General features: G+C 39.9%; 2 protein-coding genes across 2 annotated transcripts; one reads left to right on the forward strand and one right to left on the reverse strand.

The window, feature by feature from the left end:
- Positions 1 to 7,239: 7,239 nt before the first annotated feature.
- DNAJB9 (DnaJ heat shock protein family (Hsp40) member B9) lies at positions 7,240 to 9,689 on the reverse strand (the record flags this gene model as incomplete). Its single annotated transcript, XM_082005499.1, has 2 exons — positions 7,240 to 7,695; positions 9,473 to 9,689. 2 exons carry the CDS (start codon positions 9,687 to 9,689, stop codon positions 7,265 to 7,267), a joined length of 648 nt encoding a protein of 215 aa, XP_081861625.1. The 3' UTR covers positions 7,240 to 7,264.
- A 3,930-nt stretch (positions 9,690 to 13,619) lies between these two features.
- Positions 13,620 to 22,668, forward strand: THAP5 (THAP domain containing 5; the record flags this gene model as incomplete). Its single annotated transcript, XM_082012321.1, has 3 exons — positions 13,620 to 13,702; positions 18,696 to 18,885; positions 21,700 to 22,668. 3 exons carry the CDS (start codon positions 13,620 to 13,622, stop codon positions 22,666 to 22,668), a joined length of 1,242 nt encoding a protein of 413 aa, XP_081868447.1.
- Positions 22,669 to 22,869: the final 201 nt, after the last annotated feature.

Raw genomic sequence — 22,869 nt, forward strand, 5'->3', positions numbered from 1 at the left:
TCAAATGCAGGACTGAATTATGAGCATCTAGTAAATTACTGTGTGTCTAAGCAGCAATAACTCACAATAACTACTTGCATTCTCCTAGCCAGTGAAGGACATGTAACTTGATCCAAATACCTTGGACCTGGGCAGACATAAGACAGTACTTAGAAACAGTTAACAAAACTCAGCTGACAAGGGGATAACTTCATGAATTGCCATATGTTGGCTTTGTTAGGTGCCCATAAGTTGAAATAAATCATTTTTAAGCTAGCATAAAGCTAACTGTGGAGGTCTAAGTGCTTCAGCCACTTCCTTACAGTACCTCTTACAGATTCCTGTTTATTTATCATGTGTTAAGTTTCATTTCCTTCAACACAGAGGGAATTTTATAAGAGAAAACAGCTACACTGCTCAAGTTAGTCTACACACTCACCAAGGTGGGTTTTTTTGTTTTGATTTGGGGGCAGGCATTTGGGTTGGATGTTTGTTTTTATTTTTAAACTTCAAGGTTATGATGCAAAGTGCTGATCAGACATAAATGCATTCTGCCAGGTCATCTTTTTTTTTTTTTTTTCCGAAAAAACATTTGTAGGTTAAATTTATATCAGCAGATTTTATGTAAGATATCATCTGTCAGCACCTGTCCAGCTTCATGCAAGATTGGGTATCATTTGTCCTCCCACAGACAGAATAAAAGCAGAAAACCAGTACAAAACCCCATGCTGTGTACTTGGCCAACTCAACAGGATATGGGGAAAGACAGACAGGAGGAAATTAGGTTGCACTGAAATGGTTTGTACCATTTCACAAAATATCATTGGATTGCAAAACGTTTCATATGCACAGACTAAAATGAATTGATAGGGACTGGCAAAGCAGGTAGAAACACAATAACTATAGCCATTGCCAAATGGGAAAAGTAGAAGGGCTGGAGTAGGGTAGAGCCCAAGACACCAAAAGGAGAAAAATAAAAGTGGCTGGGGGGTGTAATAAGAGGAGGAGAGAATGTGTAATTCTTAGTAACATTTCTATGAAGAAGCCAGGAGCTCTGCATTCAGCTCCTAGCAGAAGCAAGCTATATGTATATATGCTCCATCTGCACAGGTAATTATTTCATTTATTTGTACACAAGTGGTAACATCTGCACGCTGATCCCAGCAACACACCCAGCACTCTCTCTGCCCTGGCTCCCCCCCTGTCTCCAAGTTCGAGCTACCAAGAGGTAGCAGAACCATCAACCCGATGCCTGATAGGCCAAAGACACATACTATTTTAAAACAACTTTCATGTCACCAATTTACATATTAAAGCAGAAAGATTGAATCAAAGTCTTCAGGACATGGTTTAGGGGACATGGTGGTGCTGGATTAATGGTTGGACTTGATGATCTTGAAGGTCCTTTCCAACCTAGTGATTCTGTGATTCTGTTTGGATTAATCAAGGAATTTGGGGGAGGAAGAGAGTACCTTCTTCCTCAGCTGGAGCTCTGCACGCTCAGCATTACAATCATGGCATGTCAATGGGTTCCCCTACTTCAGCCAGGTGGAGTCTGGCAAACACCGCCCTGGGAATGTTTCGGCTTCGCTTTATAATTTGAGTTCTCTAAAGTGCCTATTGCTGCACAGCAGAAGAGAAACGTATGTTACTCCTGCCCTGTGGGCATAATACACAACTTTTTATTAGATCACTACTCAAAATCTGCATATTCAAGGCTAAAAACCTTGCAAGTGCCAGGTGCTAAAGTGAAATGGATTAAAGTCAAGTGGGATTCCTCAGACAACGCTTGCTTCATCTTTCCGATTTCTCCATTTAGCATATTCACTTCCGTGCCAGTGGGAGATGAAGAACAGATGATAGGAATATCATCAACAAGTAACCACCTAAAATGTATTCTCTCTCTTTCTCATGTCTAGATAAAAGTCTAGTAACAAGTGGTGCCTAACAAGAGGGTTCGATGTGAAACTCGAAACTACAGTTTCAGACGACAGCAACACAGGTATAGCCCCAGGGTCAGCCGATGTGGACTACTCAATATTCTGCGCTTCTGGAGCGGGTTGACCTCATCCACCGTGAACAGCAGATGTTCTGGACTCTGAAACAATACCCTACCCCCGCACACACACCCCAGATCAGGCTGAGGACACCATTCTGCAGCTCATCAATATCCTGCGGCACATCTGTAACATCCCCAAAGTCACTCCAGGACTCACACCTCCATACACTGCCTGACCCATAGTTCGTATTATTAAAACCATGCTCCATTTTGCATTGCAGGAGATTCATGTTTTGGAAGACAAGCTACACCACCAGTGCTTATGTCACCCAGATCTTCCACAATTTCTCATCTTTCTCTGGAGCCAAGCCAATTCCCCACCACTACCACCACACACTCCCTAGTCAGGCAGCCATACCTGGAGGAAAGAAGATCACATGAAAACTTCATCTAGGTCCTCCTTACCAGCAATTGAAACACTTGTTCTCATCCTGACTACTTCCTGAAGAAGGCCCAAGGTAAAGGTTGCCATCCTCATGCAGTGAGGAGTGCTACAAGGCATAAGGAGCTGGGTGAACCATAACACCAGAGCAATCATTGCAAACAGTATTTCCTCCAGTTCCTCTATATCCAGCCTGTTACTGTTTCTGCTTCTGGCTTCCAGATGCATGCTCGCCACAATTCTTCAGCTTAAGATTTGGAACAGTACAGTCCCACAGACAACATGCTTATGCAATGAGCCATTGACAGAGATCCTTTCTACCTTAACACAGACAAGCACTGGTTTACTGGTTTCCTCATTCCCCTCTGTCTGCTCTGTCTTTCCTTGTCCAAATACCCCATGCAGTTAAATAAAAAACCACAAAAAAACCCAACCAAACCAACCCCCCCCCCCCAACCAAGATTATCAATTTCCCTGAACATTCCTCAGCTCCGTCTCACTTGCACCTGCAAGTCAAAGGAGCCTGGGGCAGTATTTGCAAAGCCCAAGCATCAGACCCATACAACGGGAACACCCCATGCATCTCCACCGGAGTAGACAGCTCTGAGGTCAGGCTTGCACTCCCACAGCCACCAGACACCAGCACCACTCCTCAAGATTACTGTCAGCAGCCCTTCCTAGCTGCCTACAGCTGGAGAATTGGTATCAGGCTGTGCAAAGATGGGTCAGGCACCTCCCTTTTTCTCCTCATGGGTACCTTTGAGAAGTGTGTTGCTTTTTGCCAGCCTAAAGAAACACACAACTCAAGACTCCCAGCAGAATCTGCAACACAAGCCAAAAAAAAAAAAAAACCCAAAAAAAACCCCAGTGAATATGTATATGTTGACAGCAGGTGTACATTAATTCTGTGGTGGACTGTCCCAGAAGAACTGCTTGGAAGAGATGGTCCACCATCTCCAGTTAGCATCTCAAAGTCTTGGTAGAATACTGCAGCCATCCCTAGTGACCTGAGCTGCTCCACAGCATGTTTTGGTGCAACTACAGGCACAGTAGGAACAACACAAGCAGTAACGTTCATTTCAGCATTACCAAAGTTCTTAAAATAAATGCTATTAAATTAAACACCACTGCTTAATACGTAACACACCCCATATAAAATGTTTTCCACCGTGCCTAAGCTTTAGAGCATATCACTTCAAAGCAGGCTTTTGTGGCTCTCTGCCTCTTGGGAAAAGGGTCTTTTGCAGGGGCTTTTTTGGCGCCTTGGTTTACAGGCACAGTGCCTAAACTCCAAACGGTTCTCAACATCTCTAAGAAGAACAGACTAGGTGAAATTAAATCAAGTTGTTTCAAGCCCACTTCCTTCTCCCTGCCAACCCCATCACCCCATTCAGGGAAAATGCAGTGGGGTCCAAGTGTTCCATAAAACACAAGTGCCATACAACCCACCTGAATACAGCCTCTACCTACACCTTGAAGAACAGGAAAAGAAAATTTTAAAAATAAATAATACACTTGACACACAGAGTTTTCACATGTTTAATGAAATGGCATCCTAATTAAGTTTACAGTACTTTCATCTCCACTAGATGATGTGTTTCAAAAGTATAATGGAGGAAAAAAAAAAACATGAAAAAACCCCACTATTTTTTTTGTAAAGTTTTAGAAACTCGACCATTTGGAGTTATATAAGCATAAATACCTTTCCAAAAATTGTTAAGAATTGTATTTTTCACCCTCACACAACAAAAAGAAATGTTTTGCTGGGTCTTTTCACAAGATATGGAGATCAAAGATGGCACTTAAACTTCTGAAGTCAGGGGTGTCATAAGGTGATATCACAACTTCCGCTGGAGAGCCCGCCATGAAGCAAACACTATAAATAGGAAAAGAATGTGCAAAGAGCTCTGCATAAGTGAGTAGCACAACATGTTTTGCAAGCTTGTGTTCTGATAGCCATGGAACTGAAGACTGCTGGCCGAGGAAAGCCTGCCCAAATTTCTTCAGCTAAAGCCCATTCAAAGCAAATCCATCATAGAAAGTCATATGGATAGCAATACACTAGAGTCTGTGATACTGGTGACAAGCTCTCCTTTGGATTTTACATTGGATCAACAACAAAAACAAGCAGAAAGGTCACTTTCAGAAGCTATAGCAATAATAAGAAATATTTATTGTTTTTTCTATGACAAGTAATTAAGAGAACTAATATGGAAGAAGATAAAAATAGATGAGGCAGAAGTCTTTTTAAGGTACTATCAGCTAGAAAACTAGCAACCCTACCATTTTATTATCAGTTTCATACTTTGACTTTAAAGAGTTAAGGAAAACAAGTACACTTTGTATCAATAAAGTTCGGCGCATCCTTAATGAGGGGAAGTCAACCTAGAGGCAGCCAAGGAACCCTGATTTTTACCTAAACGCTTATCCTGAACAATGGTGAACTGATACAATCACTTAAAATAGACTTAAGTTTTGCGGGTGGCTGTGTTTCCTATAATTTACAGTGCTCATTTTAGCTTTTATTCCTCTAATTCAAGATTAAGGAAGGGACTCAAATTCATAACTGGAGAAAACTACCTTGGAGAAGTCAATCGTTGGGGTCTAGTAAGAACTTTAAAGATTCCTTCTCACACACTTAGGAACTGCTCATTCTGCTGTTTCCCAATTTTTGTTTTTTAATTAGGAAAATATTCACTAGACTAAGAAAGGCATTAACATTTTATCTTTGCATCCTGCTTCTAGAGTTGCCTCCCATCTCTAAGCTCCACCAGTCATCATCCCTAAAGGATATTCACTAATACTCTCTTATATTTAATACTAAAGGCCACACCCTTCCAACATCTCATCAGTGTGAGCAATTCTCCTCAAATGCATACAGAAATGCCTTCTAAAAAACTTAGTATTTGTGAGAGAAAGTAATTCAGAACTTTAAGTCATTTGGATGCCCATATGACAGGAATCAGACAGATAATTTGATTCATGCACAGGACTGATGGAGTACATTAAAGAAAAAAATGGAGAAGCCTACATGAATCACAACTTTCGATTGAATCATATATTAATTAGAAGAAACTAAAAACCTCTACTTACACAGAAAAAGAGTGGGAATAACACAAACACACTCACTCCAGCACTTTTCCTACTATAAGAATATTGCACATTCCGATAATGTTGCACAAATTACTGGCTTTTTATAAAGACCATATATGAGGTATTAGTCTATTAATAAATAAAGAAGGACATGGAAAAGGAAAAGCACTTAATATAATGCAATAATCCATTCCAAGTACTTAGTGAATGAAAACTGAACAAGCAGTAATACGTACCCTTGAGGGGAAGGTTACTTAGCAAATAGGCAGCTTTCAAAATCCATCTGAGAAGCAAAGGGTTAGTTACCTTTTGAGAAAGATTTTAAGAACTCAAAGCCTATTTAGAACACTGCTGTTTAAAATACTCATTTTGTTCATGCAATCAGTCTGAAAGGTAAATTCTTATCTCCCAATTCTGAAGAGACAGCAATATGTGGGTGACTGCATTCTTAAGGGGAACAAATTTCATTTATTAAACCTGTGTTTCTATTTGAGAAATAAAACAGAACTTTTGGATTGACATAAGTTAAAATACTCACGGGTTTTGTTGTGGCGTTTTGGGGTGGGGTTTTTTTCTTCTTTCTTTAGTTTTTAATAGTTTACACCGGTTATAGATTTCCACGGTGCTGAAATGGATAACATTAATACTGTGCTTATTAGCAGATTCCAGCACCACAAGGCATTAGATGAATACAATAATTGTAATTTTCAGTTTTACTCTGTGTTTACGCTAAGAATTTACCTTTCAAACCGCAACGCCAAAAATTCCTGCTGACAGGTAATAAATTTGTCAATCTAAACACAACCTATTTTTATTTAAACTCTTCCAGAGACACTAGGAATCTGCAGGCAAGCTTATCTTGTTTAAGTTCACAAGGGCAGAGAGGAGTACTTAAGTTCAATAAACAGCTACAGAAACTACACTGCACACGTGGCAATATAATAAGCATAAAACAAGAGTGTTTTCAGTATGCTCTTCCAAACCTCATTAAAGAGATACTCATGTTTTGGAAGGAGAAAAAAAAAAAGACCTTGTGTGCACACAAACATACATAGTTGAACGGCCCTTAATTAAGACAAGGGTTATTCAAATCCCAAAATCTTTTCAGACCAAAAAAACTCTATTTGGAAATAAAAGTTAGTTCCTACATCACTCTCCTAGGTGAAGCACAATCTTAACATATTCCCTCGTTATTTTCCAACTTCAAAAAGTGGGAGTTTTTATTAATACATCTGCAATGCTGGACAGAGTAACAAACACCCAGCTAAGTCATATTTCTGCTGCTATTAAGGTCTGTATCAGGTAAAAACTGCAAGTGAAAACTTGGAAAGACGTGATTAAAAAAAGCAGCACTTCAAAATTAAAGTATCTCCTCTGCTGCAATCCATGCACCAGTAACTCAAACAGTCCTCAATCGGCATATATGAAAAAAACTGTATCACATTTCTGAAAATAAAAATATATATTTTGTGTTGAAGTTCAAGTTTAGGCAAAGTGTTTACTAAACTGAAATACATATATTTTTTTCTTTGTCACACGAGATTACTTCTCTCCCATTCTAAGTAGCTACCGAGACATTTACTTCCCAAATGCACGTTGGCTCTATTCTGAAGATTAGTTTCACCTACAGTTTTTTTATAGCAGTTAAGTGTTTTTAGAGCAAACAGTTCAAACAATTTTTTTGATGTTAGCACAAAACCAAGAAAGATTATGAAGATATTGAAAGAAGAGAGATGAAAAGAAAGGAAACATTATTGTCCAGAACAGTCTGTATACGTGGTAACCATGTTTCCTCGTCTCTGAGTGACAGTCCTACAGTGCTTGCTGGATCCATGAAACCTGGTATCAGTTCGCACCGCATGTCGGTGTGCATTTTCAAAGTCACTGAATGAAAACATTTTTTCCATATTTTCAAACACATCATCAAACAGTCCACCTCCAAATGAGAACTCTTGGAAAGAACGTCTTTGCCGATTGTGAGCTTCCCGATGACTTCGGAAGTGATTTTCAAAGTGCTTTTTTGACCGTGAGTTTTGACTAAAGAGGTCAAAGTCTTTGAACAGATCGTCAAAGTTGAAATTAAACGACTGCTGGAACGGGCTTCCATTATTTCCTTGTCCTCCATGACGGCCAAACTGATCATATTCTCTTCGTTTATTCTCATCTGATAATGTTTCATATGCTATTTCCATTAAAAAAAAAAAAGAAGTCTCAAAACTTTGGGTTTTTAACAAGAATGTAAATAAAGAAAAAAGAAAAAACATATACAAAACCAAAAAAGAACAGCTTTCTCCCACTCCCTCAACAGGACAAATTTCAAGCAAGACTTTCACTGGGCACACAAGCCCAATTAAGCTCAACCTTTGTTCAACTTTCTCCAAACCAAAATAAGCTGTTTCAAAATAAATATTTATTTATCATAATAAATTTAGGTATACTATGAGGATAGTTTATACCCTCAAAATGTTAAATTCACATAGCACAACATAGTTTAGCAGTAAAGATTAATATTCATATTTGAAAGAAAATAGCAATGACACATGGCGATCTGAAAGACTGAAGGAGACAGGATGAGTTAGGAGCTCTACCTAAAAAAACAAACTGCCTGCTGCATTCCTATCACAGAAACACAGTGCAATGTCTGCAAAACTGCTTGCCAGCCAGCAAGTTCTAGCTACAGTGCAGTTAGAACTAAGCAACAAGATAAACATCAAGGAGATAAAATAAAGAGAATTAAATTCCCCTATGTCCAAATTCTCAATTTTTCAAAAGTTCAACAATAAACCCAGATTTTGTATTGGATATACCTGAAATGGAATTAGGTTTCCATCTGATCTTTGGTCCAGAACTACAGCAACAGGCAGAAACTCTGACAGATAACATACCCATTCCGATAACATTAAGCATTTTAAATGCCTCCATTTTTTTAATCTGTCAAAGGCTTGCAACTACTCTATATACTTCAACACTTACCTAAGAGTTCCCAATTCCTCCTGTAATAGGTGCTAACAACTGAAGTAACAAGCCTGTCCCTTTCATTACATTAATAACTACCTTTCTTTCAAAAGAACTCTTCTGCAGACAAGAAGGTAAAACCCAGAAATCTCTTATTAGCTTAGTTAGAAGAACTACACAAATAGATGGATGTTATAACAGAGTCTATGGGGAGCAGAAGTGGGAACACCTTATTTTTCAGTATGTCTTTTTCTATTCTTGATTATTCATTTCTACCATTATATTTTATCACAACACACTTATGAATGGTGTATTCCTAGGATCACAGGATAATTCAGGTCAGAAGTGACCTCAGAAGTCTCTACTCTAACCTCCTGCTCAAAGCAGGGTCAGTTATGAAATCAGACAGGTTACTCAGGGCTTTACCCACTCATCTGTGAAAAATCTCAAGGTTGGAGACTGTAGAATCTCTTTAAGCAACCTGTTCCAACACTGGCCTACCCTGAAGGTAAAAAAGTTTTTCCTTATAACCACTCAGAACCTCTTGTACCTGTTGTCTCTTGTACTCCCTCCCACCATGAACCACTGAAGCACCCTGCTGTGTGTTGTTTGTTTTTATAATCTACCCATAGCCGCTGGAAGGTTGATGTTAGGTCCCCCTAAAGCCCTAGTAATCCTGAGCTGGATCTTACCAGACAGGTAAGAATTAACCTCCTAGGGCTAAAGTTGTCATACTGCCACGTATTTTTTGTGACAAGAGGCATGAGCTAAAAAGCCTAATAACCAGCAATGCATACACTGTGTAAAAGGCCTGTTTATGTGCAAGGACACAGAAACAAGTCAGATATTGATATTGGGCATTTGACAGCACAGAACCAGAAAGAAGAAAAAAAAAATCTTTTTACCTCATATTCAGTAAAAACAGAGTGTACTTAAGTTTCCACATTTGCTCACGGATATAAACAATGTATCAAATTATTAAGACTAAGGTTAGCATATATTACCTTCAGCAATTTCTCTAAATTTCGCTTCTGCACCAGGACTCTTATTTTTGTCTGGGTGGTATTTCATAGCCAGCTTGTGAAATGCCTTCTTGATCTGGCGGTCAGATGCATTTTTTGGAACTCCTAAGATATCATAATAGCTCTCTGTAGCCAGTATTAATTCAGTTATCATTAAAATGCAGAGCGCAAATGTGAAGACAGATTGCGTAGTGGCCATTTCTCTGGTTCCTAGAAAGAAAAATAAACACACTTGAAGAGCAACAACAACTTAAAGGTACAACTGTAAGATGAAAGAGGAAGACCTGTATGTTTCAGGAGTCACTCAGTGACAGACATGTATGCATGTTGTTTCACACGTGTCAAACTCCGTTCCCCTAGTTTCATAATCACAGACTATGTAAATGAAAATACTGCAAATTCGCATTTTGCATGCATCACAAGCATGCTTCAGTGTTCATTTGTGTTTTACACCTATCCTTAACTGTACATTCTCCCACAGAGCTGCCAAAGTAAATATACAATACATTTCACTGTATCAAGCAGTTCAGACTGGCATACCTCAACTAGCTTTAAACTAATCCTTGAGTTCTAGGACCATAAACACAGCAGGTCCAAAGTAAGTGCAGGTTGCAAAAAACCCACTCAGTACTGGAAGATCAATTCACTGATTAGCTTGTGCAACAAGAGGAGCCTGAAAATACAACCAGCCTGGAGATCAGCTGTGAGGTGAAGGAAGACAAGACTGTTAGACACTCATGCTCAGCTTCAGAAGGTCATTTAACTGACCTAAGGTGAACATGATAAAGAATAAAACATTTAGAGTACAGAGTTCAGTCAAGTAGAGCACAAAAGTTCCTGTACTTTACAATGGGCGAGGCTTAGCTTACTTTCATATTGGATTGTACTATAAATAAAAACACCATATGTTTGATATCAAAGAATTCATCTGATAAATACCACTGCATACAAAGATTTGCATATGAAACTCAATGACAGAACTGAACTCAAAAAGGAAGCCTTCTATACAAGACAAGCAGCTTCGACAATAATTTAAAGTTCTAACTATTTTTTTTCAGCAACATATTTGTCAAAAAGTTACATTTTTTAATCAAATTGATGCTAGAACTCAGGGAAAAAGCTGTGGCTTCACTAAGTCATAAGAAAAATCAGTTCCATGTAACCACATGATCTCTCATGATTTTTATGAAGGACAGGGTGAGCTCCTTCTACCAGAAAAAAAATCCATTTTTTTTTCCCCGCCCAAGGCCCGGGCACGTTATATTTAAAACGGAGAGTACAGAAATGTGAATGTTCAAAGACAGAATGCTGGCTGTCACCTAAGCAGCAGGATGAATGACAAGGCCCTGAAACATGCCAGAAGTAACATGTCCCCCTCACCAGATTACATTGATTTGAGTGTACCATAAGCACAACTCAGAGATAATGGGATTACTTTCCTGAAAAGTGAATAAACTAACCTTACAGTCTGAGTACCATTAAAGTTAGAATACTTTTAGACAATACGTGACCCAAACGTCACACTGACTACAGAATCTTTGAATATAAGGTACATACAACAATTAAGCCTTTACTAGAAAGCCGATACCCTCTAAAGAAAATTAACACCCAAGCACCAACAGTGGAACAAAATACCATTTCTAATAGGTAAGTCAGGGGGCTAAAATGAATGTTGTGAGGCAAGAGCAAAAACCTCGTAAGATTAATGTACCCATGTCCTCTTAAGCATTTATTTGGCTAGCAGCCTGCATGATATCAAGTGTTAAGGAGCAGCAGTTGAAACAAATTGTATTTTGATCAGTGCACTTAAGATGCCAAACGGACAGTTCTTTTCCATGTTCTTTGAGCATGATAGCAGACATATTTTTAGTACAAGTCTTTGAAGGCTTTTCCATGTATTTTCTCTCACCAACCTGACACTTTGCCACCTGGGCACCGAGAAGTACACACACGTACATCCTTCCACACTTTCAGGGCTTTCTTCCTGTTTGTACTTTATAGATACAGATTTATGTCTTCATCTCACATATGAGATTGTTTTTATTTCACTTTATTTCCCTGCACCTGCATCATGCTTGTATCATCACCTGCTGCATTCTCTTAAGGCTAACCTCCCTGCTTCTACTATTAAACACTGAAGAGAGCCAAAACGAGCAAATTATATCCTTCATTAAGAGCCAAATCCTCTTTTATAACTCCCAAGCTCATCAGAGCCTGAGAACAAAGCAGTCCTTTGAAGTTTTCTGCTGTGCCTAACCTTCTCAACTTCTATTATTCTTGATAATTAATTACGCCTAAGCTTTCCTTTTTCTACAGTTTTACATTAGGATTTCTATAGTGCAGTTGTATGCTATAGTGTCCCTAGTTTTATCTGGATTTCTAAACAGAAAAAAGAAAAGCAATCAGTACTTAAGTTTTGCTATTTTTTTAAATAATGTAGACAATTTAATGCGCCCTTCCTTGAGTAACTCAATGAAACTCTAAGAATAAAATGAAACATAAATGAAAATCAAATACAAATGAAATGCCAACATAAGCAGCATTTTAAACTTCTAAAGTTATCACAAAGACATAGTCTTATATTTAGACACGATCATCAATTATTGAATTTACTTTTGAGAAAATACCTATTTTACATGCTGTCAGCATCTTAGCGTTGCTACTATTAACTAACATGCTAAATGCCTCACCTCCGCCCTGCTGCCCCTAACTTTTTTCTCAGTCAAAAAGGGACAGATAAATTTCAGTTTCCAGGCTATGTACAGTAGTTATTTAAAACACATTCCAGAATTTGTGAAGTTCTATATACTTCTTAACATTAAGCTCATCCCACAAAATAGAAGTGATAACATTCAATCAGTTCTCTATTGATTTATCAACAATGATGTTTAAGGATGATGCACCTGGAATAAAATCTGTCACATACAGAAAATAAGGAGCTACTTCCATCCTGCAATGCAAATGCCCTTTTCCATCCTTCTTTGAAATTAGCAAAGATCTTAGGTATACACTTATACTTATGAAGTCTCCCACACTCAGAAAATCCACAGCATCACTACTGCTCTGATTACACGAATTGCGACACACTATCCAGTAGAATTCTGATTATTTTTGCGAACGATTCATTAGTAGTAAGAAAGTTACCAAAGTTTTCCATTGGTTCTCATATCACAACTAACACGATGAGTAAGCAAGTCTCCCAGTCCACAGCCAGCTACAGAAAAGTCTGTCAAACTCCAGGGCTTGTACTTTTCTTGGCCTCTGCTATACTGATCGGAAAACAAATCTAGAAGGCGGCTCCTGAATCTTGCTCTGGAGAACAGGAAAACGATACAGAGCCTTCCCTGGTATCACCCTCCCTAGTCAGACCCCTAACGAACCTCGCTAGAGCCGTACCACAAGGCGAGTCCGAGCCAGACCTCGGCAAGATGATACCAGCGACACGAAGTGACGCTGTCCCACCTCCAAATGGGCCAGGCTTGGGAAAGACCACAGCAGATGGGCCTAGCGAGAAATAAGAGCCCAGAGTGGCCCAAAGGGCAAATAAATCAACCAGACCGTGTCCCAGTGTCCCCCCGCCCTTTCCCACACCGTCCCCAGCCCCCCTCCCCCAGTCGCTCCAGCGCCCCCTAACCTCTCTGGTCCCTCCGCCTGCCCTCCAGCTACCTCGGCACCCCTCCGCCTCCCCCAAGCCCTTCTACAGCGGCCCAGGCCCTTCGCTGCCGCCCCTCTCCCCGTCGGGAGAAGGGCCGGTCCCCGCCGCGCCCCTCACCTCAGTCCTCACTCGCCGCCGCCAGCACAGAGGCTGCTGCCTCCCAGCGACCCGCACGCCGCTCCCGCCCAACCACCACCGGCGCTCGCGCTAAACCTTCCCCCACCGCTCCCCCCTCGGTCTCGACAGCGATTCCTACACGAAGCGCTGCGCTATTGGTCGCTCGGCCCCACGTGACGTGACGCAATGGGGTGGACACTGCTTGCTGCTTGCCGCTGCTGGGCGGAGTTTCTTCCCCGTATGTGAGGGGTGGGGGGCAGGAGGCGGTGGCCGTTGTCCCCGTGACTTCCGCTCCCCGCGCTCCCGCTGCCACCGAGCAGATGGTTCCGCCCCGCGCAGGGGCCACTCCGCTCCGCCATGCCCCGGTACTGCGCCGCGTCCTGCTGCAAGAACCGAGGGGGCCAAAGCGCCAGGGACCAGCGCAAGCTGAGCTTCTACCCGTGAGTGGCCGGGAAGGGCGGCAGGGTCTGGGTGAGCGCAGGCCCTGGGGATGGCGAACGCCAGAGGGGCTAACCCCGAGTGAGGCGAGGCCCTTAGCGGCCCCTCAGGAGCCGGGGCGGGCGGGGGATAAATGGCTGAGAAACTAACTTTAGGGGCTGGGAGCCGCCTTTGAACCCAGCCTGGTCCCCAGCGGCTAGAGGGAAATAACGCTGTCAGCTGTGAGGGGGGAAAGGTGTCGGGAAAAAGGGTCGGGAGCCTGAGTATTTAATCGCCCCTCCGCGAAAACGGACGGTACTTGCTTAGGGGGGGAGAGGTGCAGAGGATTCATGAAGTGAAAACCAAAGAGATTGGATTAAAAAATAAAATCTGCGCTTATAACCGTGAGGCTGTTTAGCTGTTAGAGCTGAGTAGCACCGGTTACCCCTGTTTTTTCAAGCATGGCTGCCTTTGTGGAAGAGATGTTTCAGCAAGGCAAGCATTCAGCAAAGGCATGGACTTCATGAGTATCCTCTGTCTGACAGCTTGCAAGCTAAGCGAAGGGCCTAACAGAGTAGGAAAGTAAATACTCACTGATTCTTTAAAACTAAATATTACCACTTCTAGTGGCAATTATCTTATATCTTACCTGCACTGCCAATAGAGGCATTGCTGGTTTGTTTGGAGGCAGCTGAGCTAGCTGGAAGATAACCGGATCAGTTGCCAAACACCCGTTTATGGTGGCCGCACAGCACTATCTGGTCAGCTGATTGATCAGTCGCCATCCCAGGCCTGCGGTAACCTCTGTACTGCTGCGGTTACGTGGCTGTTGATTCCCAGAACGGTGAGTTAAAAACAGTGTTTCTCAACCCTGAGGGGAGCACAGTGGAAGTAACTAAATATTAATGCGTTTCTGTTGAATAAAAGTATGATAAGCATTTGTCAACAGAAGGAATTTTGTAGCATTTAAGAAAAATCTGAAGAGTAAATTTCACAACTAGCCTCAAAATCTGTTTTGGTAAAATTTGTACCTCAAACTAATTTGTCAGTGTGTGTCAGTTGCTGTGTAGTCATTGTTGTTCCAAAATCAGGAAGGCTATGTAGGAAGACCCACAGGAAGACTGCTTTGAAAGAGATTTTACGTTAAATTGAAGGAAAGCTCTTTTTTCCTGGCGTGTCTCTTAATGTGTGATTCATCAAAAAGAAATCATTAAAACAAGGGGAAATAAATTATTTATATTGCTTTAGAAAATGTGTCACATGGATGATCAAAACAAATTTGAGTGCTGATACATATTTGTACTGAACTGTATGGCATCAGTATAAAGATGATTGCAAAAACACAACTGTTTTATCTAGCCATTGAATTGTGCTGCATTATAAGTACCACGGTCCCATAGAAGGGGTGCTGAGATTTGATTTATAGACATCTCTTGCCCTACATTAGCAACTGCTACTGATGTGAATTGCAGGTTTTAGTCCCTTGCCTCTTACCACCCCAGAGACATCCTGTGCTCTTCTGTGGTTTTGGGTCCGAGCCCCTTCTGAACTTTTTGACTGTGATCTAACCTCAGCTGGTCTAACTGCCTGCCTTTGTTTTATTTCTTCACCTCTCTGACCTGTGCATTGGTGGCAGCTCCTGAATAAACTCATCCACTTCCTCTTTCCATTTTACTTTTTTTTGTGTCTCATTTACACCAGAGAACAGATTCTGTTGATGAGTAAGGGTTTATTAAAGCAGGAAGAGGTTTTGGCAAAGTTGCCCTTAAGCTAAAGTAATAAATTTTGCTATCATACATTGTCTCTCACTACAGATTATTTTGTTTTCCCATCTGAAGCTGGCTGACTGTGGGGAAAGCAATGAGTGCTGTGTTGCAAGGGTAACAGGAGTGGAAGAAAATGTTCTCTAGCCCTACATGGAGAGGGTGTCATTGGTGGAGTGACCTTCAATTGAAGGAGGCCATCGTCTTGCTGAGAGCCACCTTTGGACCTATGTAGTAACATCCTAGGCTAAGCTCTGTTACTTATGGGGCATGCTGTATAATTTATGTAATGCTGCTATTGGGTATCTCAGGTACCTTTCTCTAAAAATCGGCTAAGTTTGCAGTTTTGAAACACTGTGGGCCCACATAAGAGAGTCATTGCTGTCTGTGGCTCTTGGAGGAAACCTGCAGCTTCAGGGATTTGAGGGTGGGATCTAGGGTTTGCCAAGAAATAGCCTGCCTGATTGGTGCCTTTCATAGTGTTCAGATGACACTGGGCACTCTAGGCTCTTTCCCCAGCTTCTGTTGTATTGGAATACCAATTTTTTTGTGCATTCAAGTTCCATAAACATATGGTAATAAGCATAACCAAAAGAACTGATTGTTAATTAAAAGGAAAAAAGAACTAAGGGAGGAGAAATGGAGTTAGGTATGTTCCATTTCTGTTTAGAGAGTTGTCCTGGTTTCAGATGGGATAGAGTTACTGTTCTTCCTGGTAGCTGGTATAGCGCAGTGTTTTGGATTTGGGATGAAGATAATGTTGATAACACACTGATGTTTTTAGTTGTTGCTAAGCAGTCAAGAACTGTTCAACTTCTCATGCTCTGGCCTGTCAGTAAGAAGGTGGGGGTGCATGGGAACTGGGAGGGGACACCGCTGGGACAGCTGACCCAAACTAGCCAAAGGGATATTCCATACCATACAATGTCATGCTCAGCGTATAAACTGGGGGAGTTGGCTGGGGAGGCGCTGTGGCTCAGAAACTAACTGGGCATTGATCAGCGAGTGGTGTGTGCTGTGCATCACTTGTTTTGTATATTGTTTTATCATTATTTTTATCATAGTCGTTGTTGTGATGATGATGATGATGATGATATATGGCCCAGTGGGCCGTATGGCCATATGGCACAGAAGGCCAACCATATCCTGGGCTGAATCCAAAGCAGCATGGCCAGCAGGGCGAGGGAGGTGATTCTGCCCCTCTGCTCTGCTCTGGTGAAGACCCCACCTGGAGTCCTGCATCCAGCTCTGGAGCCCTCAGCACAGGAAAGACATGGACCTGTTGGAGTGGGTCCAGAGGAGGGCCACAAAAATGATCAGAGGGATGGAACACCTCTCCTATGAGAACAGGCTGAGAGTTGGGCTTGTTCAGCCCAGAGAAGAGAAGGCTCTGGGGAGACCTTATTGCAGTCTTCCAGTACTTAAAGGGGGGTTCTAAGAAAGATGGGGACAGACTTTTTAGCAGAGCCTGTTGCGATAGGACAAGGGGTAATGGTTTTAAACTAAAAGAGGGTTGATTTTGACTAGATCAAAGGAAGACATTTTTGACAATGAGAGTGGTGAAACACTGGCACAGGTAACCCAGGGAGGTGGTAGATGCCCCATCCCTGGCAACATTGAAAGTCAGGTTGGACAGGGCTCTGAGCAATCTGATCTAGTTGAAGATGTCCCTGCTCATTGCAGGGTGTTTGGACTAGATGACCTTTAAAGGTCCCTTCCAACCCAAATGATTCTATGATTCTGTTGTTGTTCTTGTTATTATTATTATCATCATCATCATTATAATTTTCCATCCTATTAAACTGTATTTATCTCAACCTACAAGTTCTACCTTTATTTTTTCTCTGATTCTCTCGTCCATCCGGGTGGGGTGGGGTGGAGTGTGAATGGCTGTGTGGTTGTTTTAGCTGGTTAAACCATGACAGGAGTAAAACACAACGGCTCTTGAAAAGAGGCTGTAGGCACTTGTTCACATCTGGATGTTTCTGTTGCCTATCATACTGCCAACAGCTAATACTTACATCCTACAGTTAGGATCAGGTCAGGTTTAATGACCACATGAATCTGTCTCTTACAATTACATATACACAAAAGCATAGATTATTAATTTTTAATTATTATTGTTCATGATTCTAAGGAATATTGCTTTCTTAACAGTAGTTTTTTAACAGTGCTCAGAATTCATGTTATTGTTTATGTATATGATATGTGGTTATATGCTAGAGTTGAAAGAAACTTGATATGCACCAGAGAAACCTCTAAGCACATTACAAATACCCTGATACCTCTCTGGTAAGAGATGAGAGCCAAGAGTGGTCTGAATGTTCATGTTGCCATTACCATAACAACTTGAATGTACAGGCATTATAATGAACCTTTAATTTCCCTTTAATTTGTGTATCGTGATTCATTAAGTAAATTACGTATCTTCACCCACTTTCTTTTAATTTAGTTCTCTTTCCCATGTAATTTGTCTGACCGTTTGCATGTAGTTTCAAAACTGATTTAATTTTTTTCTATGAATGTGTATACTCTTAATTTTCCTGTTCAAGTACGTTTGGTGGTTGAAAAGATAGTTACAGATTACATAATATTATGTGAGCTCTCAATGCTGTAAGAAAGCTTAATTACTGAAACACAAAATATAGAAATGCTTTGCATTTGCATGTATTTACTTTTTGAACAAGATTTAAATCCTGCAGTGGAAATAGTCATATTTCCAAGTTAGAAGATAATCCAAAGTGTGACATATATTAAGACATACTCTGTTAAACAAAAAATCATGACAAAAGTTTTTGCTAGTACTTTTGTCTAGTAAGACAAAAAAGCTCCACAAATACTATTTCTAAAATGAGGACCAGCCCTAACTCTTTTTAAATGAAGTCAGAGTATTTCATTGGACTTCAGCAGGACTACTTTCTGAGCAAATGTTGCAGGATGAAGCCTTTTAAAACATCTTGGCCATGGATTCTGAAACATTTGGCCAGCAGAAATCAATAGAAGTTATGCCGCTGAACTCTGGAGCAAATATCCAACTAGAAATAATTTGGATACTTATTGTATTAATAACTGACTTCCTGACTGGCATTTCATATTTAAATTTTTTAGAAACAATTATTTTAATCTTTTTGTGAGGAAAGACTGCCTTGTAAGGAACAATGACATGTTCTTTATTTAAAAAGAAGCAAGAAAAAAAAAATAACAGGTTTTTTTGTTTGTGTTTTTGTTTGTTCTTTCAACTGCTTTAAAAAAGATTTCCACTTCATGATAAAGAGAGACTTGAGAAATGGTTGCGGAATATGAAACGAGATGCATGGACTCCAAGTAAGCACCAGCTTCTATGTAGTGATCATTTTACCCCCGATTCCCTTGATGTGCGATGGGGTATACGATACTTGAAACATACTGCTGTACCAACAATTTTCTCTTCCCCAGATGATGAGGTAATGTATTCCTATCTTTTTTATTTAGTACAAAGCTAACCAACTATTTGTGTAATACAGATGTTCTAATTATCTGTAATATATTCATATTTTATTTTTTAAATAAAATTCCTGTCCAGCAAAATATTTTGTCAACAGGACTGACACAAAATGAATATGTGATTTCATAGGGTAAAGGAAGAACAACTTCCCATACTTTGACTGGAGGTTCAATATCTTTTTTAATTGGAAATTGCAGAAGCATTTCCTATAGGAAATTTCCCATAACAAAATTAATTTCCTGTGAGAATGTTGTGATTTTAAATATTTTTCCTGTGCAATTACTCTTAATTAATATTTTAATGTTCTTTTAAGGCCTTCTATTAACTGTACATAAATACTGGCTTTGGAATGTATTAGTTTCAAACCACACATTTCTCTTTCCTGCCCGTAACCTCTCTAACACCTAAGAGCTCAGGAGCCCACCTCTTTATTCTCTCTTGTTTTGCATGTGACCATAGGCCAGTCATAGTACCACCTACAAAGGTGGACAGTAGAATTACAAAGCTAGTAAACTTTTTATGCAGTGGTGTTGCCAAGAACATACCATGGCTTCTGTAAATTATTTTTGCATTAGCAATATATATGGAAAATCCTTGAAAAAATTATGCAGTTTGGGAAAAGAATATGCTTCCTTTCAATGTATCCATCACTTCCTAGCTATCAAAAGAAAAGAGATGCCAGTTCTTAATATCTGTGATACAGTGAACTTACTTCCCTGGGGTCTCACTTCTCTCTCTGGCATTACTTTCTTCTGAGTCTGCTTTTCTAAACATCTGCACATACCCTGTCATTGACGACCTCAGCCCATCAGCAATATGCATTGACTTGGCCACTGGTTCTGTAGTTGCTCCAAAACCAAAGTTTCTACATAGACTGAATAGGCACAAAGACATGGGAGAGAGCTGTCCTTATTCTGGGGGAGAATGCCTTCTTATTACGTTCCCAAGTTAATGTAGAGGAACAAGAAACTAAAGTCCCAAGCTGCCTTTAACACTTGTCTATAGACCCTTGGTTTGGAAAACTGAGAGCAGCAAAGAGAGTTGTGTATTGATCTCCAGCACCTTGCTTTCTGTGTTACGGACCAAGTGAAGGATATCTTCCCAGAAGTGCTTAATGATTTAATTATTTCTTCTTCTAAGTAAAGAATGTTTCTGTCTCATGAGCAGCATTAGTTGCCTGCATTTCAACCATTCTACATTAGTTTGCAAGCATTTCTATTTTGAAGACTGTCATAAGAGTGTGAGGGCAGGGACAGATAGACAAGGAAGCTTTTCAATGAAAATAAAGGTCTTCAGGCAGCTCTATCCAGAGACGTGTTTTGGTGCCTTTCTTTCAACCTTAATGGCCGTTTTGACAGGCAAGGATTTGGGGGACATTTCCCTAATTTATTTTGTAAGAGATTTCTCTAGTTAAAAGATTTAGTCTGATAAGGCCTTTCCCAGCTGCTGGTAGAACAGAGAAAAGGAAATCCTTCATTCTCTCAAAATCCCTAAGATTGGTGTGATGTTAAATATCACCTTTGAAAAGATAAAGGTAACCAAATTAATTCTATTTTTTTAATAAACTTTTCAGCCCTTTAACACTGAAGTTTTGTATAAAATCAAATTACTAAGTATTATGCATTTAGGGTACTTCAGGCTGCATACATACTTTTGTGAATATACACTTTGAAATTATCTTTTCCATCATCATCTTTTTTTCTTCAGCCTGGCCTCTTTTCCCCACCCCCAGCCTTTTTTTTTTTTTGCCTGACCTATATTTAGTTAGCAAAGTTGAGGTTCATCCTTGTTCTGTTTGTTTTGTTCTGGGTTTTTTTGGTCTTGCTTCCTAGTCCACAGGCCTCACATGAGTACAAATTCTGCATCTTGCTCTCTTCATAATCAAGCCTACTAGAAAAAAACTAAGACACTCAGTGTTAGTGTATTTTTGTTTCACTGATTGACATACCAAAAAGCTTGTTTGGATACTGATCTTAAATGTTAATCATATGGTGATGTAGTTTATGTGGAGGAGGGGAAAACAAGGTGGCTAAAAAAGGATAAACTTCATATTGTCCCTTTTTCAGTAACAGTTTCTGTTTAAAGTCCTGTTAAAATTTTATCCTTCTGTTAAAATTTCTATTAATAAAAAATAGTAAAAATAGTTCTCAGTTTTTAAGAATTGTGAAGTTTAGTTGCCAGATTGTGAAGTTTAGTTGTCAGAATTGAATTGTTTGTTTAAAAATCCACCTGTGTGTTTGTGCATGATTGTGTTTTCACTGTTCTGCAAGCCTGCGTTCATAATCTTTTTTGTTGTTAAATTCTCTTTGGGGTGGACCACATGACTAAAAATTTGCCAAAAGTGGCTAAAACAACTTTGTTGCATCTTTAATGCAAAAATCTCGTACTGTGTATATTTAATACACATATGTTTAATACATTTCAGGTGGTAATCGAGATTCTAGCCACTTTTCTTCAAGTGTTTTTAAAATTACCATGACTTGTGTAAATTGCTAAACTTCCTTAGAATTTGAAAAAGGCAAAAAACTGCTATTGCCTTTAGAGCTGTAAAATAATATTTCAACATTTAGGACCTGAAGCAAAGTTATGAAAGACACTTACATAAATTTTCAGGTCTCTGGTGTAATTTTTAAATGGTGCTCATCTAAATTACTAGTTAGGCAGTACCATGCTATAGAAGGAGATTTGCCCCCCCCCCCTTTTTTTTTTTTTAATTTTCAAGTGATTTCCTAGTTACAAGGTGGTTGGATTTGTGGTGGGTTTTTTTCTCCAGGGAAAAGACTCTTCTCAGAACACCCCACAAGAGATGAAGAGAGAAGTCTGGCAAGAAACAAATACAAACATAGAGTCAGAGAAGGCATCTGTATCACTTGAACCTTGTACACCAAAGAAAAATGCTGTAACTGCAGAAAATGTAGATGAAAAAGCAGAAGTAGGTTGCTCAACTGCACTGAGTAAACCTTTACAAATTCAAAAACTGCAACTTCAAGATGGAGAAGACTTCCAGGCAGACAGTGTCATTCTTGATAATTCATCTAAGCAGCATATACATCAACCTAATCCTGTTTTAATGGCAGCAACAGTCCAGAGCGTGGAAGCTACCAGTGCTCATACTTCTGTAGAGGATCCAGTGGGTTGTACAGCTACAGTCTTGCAATTTACAGACCCTGACTACTTAAATTCATCTCTGAAACTGAAAAATGCTTTAGGTTCAATTACTGACTATGCAATTGAAAATCCTAACTCTCGTGTTGTAGGCTGTTCTGTTGAAGTACAGCCAACGGGTGAAAATGCAGTTTTACTGAGTACAGTCACACAAACTATTGAACAGTTCAGTGGAAGTGAAGAATCTGTCATTGCCATCATTGTGCCATCTGAGAGTCCAGAAGAGTCTGAAATAGTTAATAGTTCTTTCCTGCCTATTAAGCAAGAGTTTCTTGACACAGAGGAGACAGAAACAGATAAATCTATGTATATGAATGCATATGGTGGAAGTGAAGTGTTACAAACTGAGCATTCATACTGCAAACAAGACATAGACAGAGATCACCTTTGGCAAAAAATTTCAAAGCTCCACTCCAAGATCACTCTACTTGAAATGCAGGAGATAAAAACTTTGGGGAGACTCAGGTCCTTGGAAGCTCTTATTGGACAATTGAAGCAAGAAAACCTGCTTTCTGAAGAAAAGCTGAAGATTGTAGAAAACTGCTTTACAACACTTGAAGTGACTATGATTCAGTAAAGGCTTTCAATGATTGTTCTAAAATATCTTTTTAGCCTCTTTGACTGTCTGTACAATAAACTTTTGTTTCAGTCATGGTATTTTAAACATCTAATGCAAATTGTGTGAATAGCAAATATTATTCAAAAGGTTACATTAATCGCTACCAAAGCTAGCTTGTAGAACATTGCCTATAGAACATGACTTGCAAGTAAGCTTTAA

This window comes from Phaethon aethereus (assembly GCF_964289735.1).
Source record: "Phaethon aethereus genome assembly, chromosome: 1".
Classification (NCBI taxonomy): domain Eukaryota; kingdom Metazoa; phylum Chordata; class Aves; order Phaethontiformes; family Phaethontidae; genus Phaethon; species Phaethon aethereus.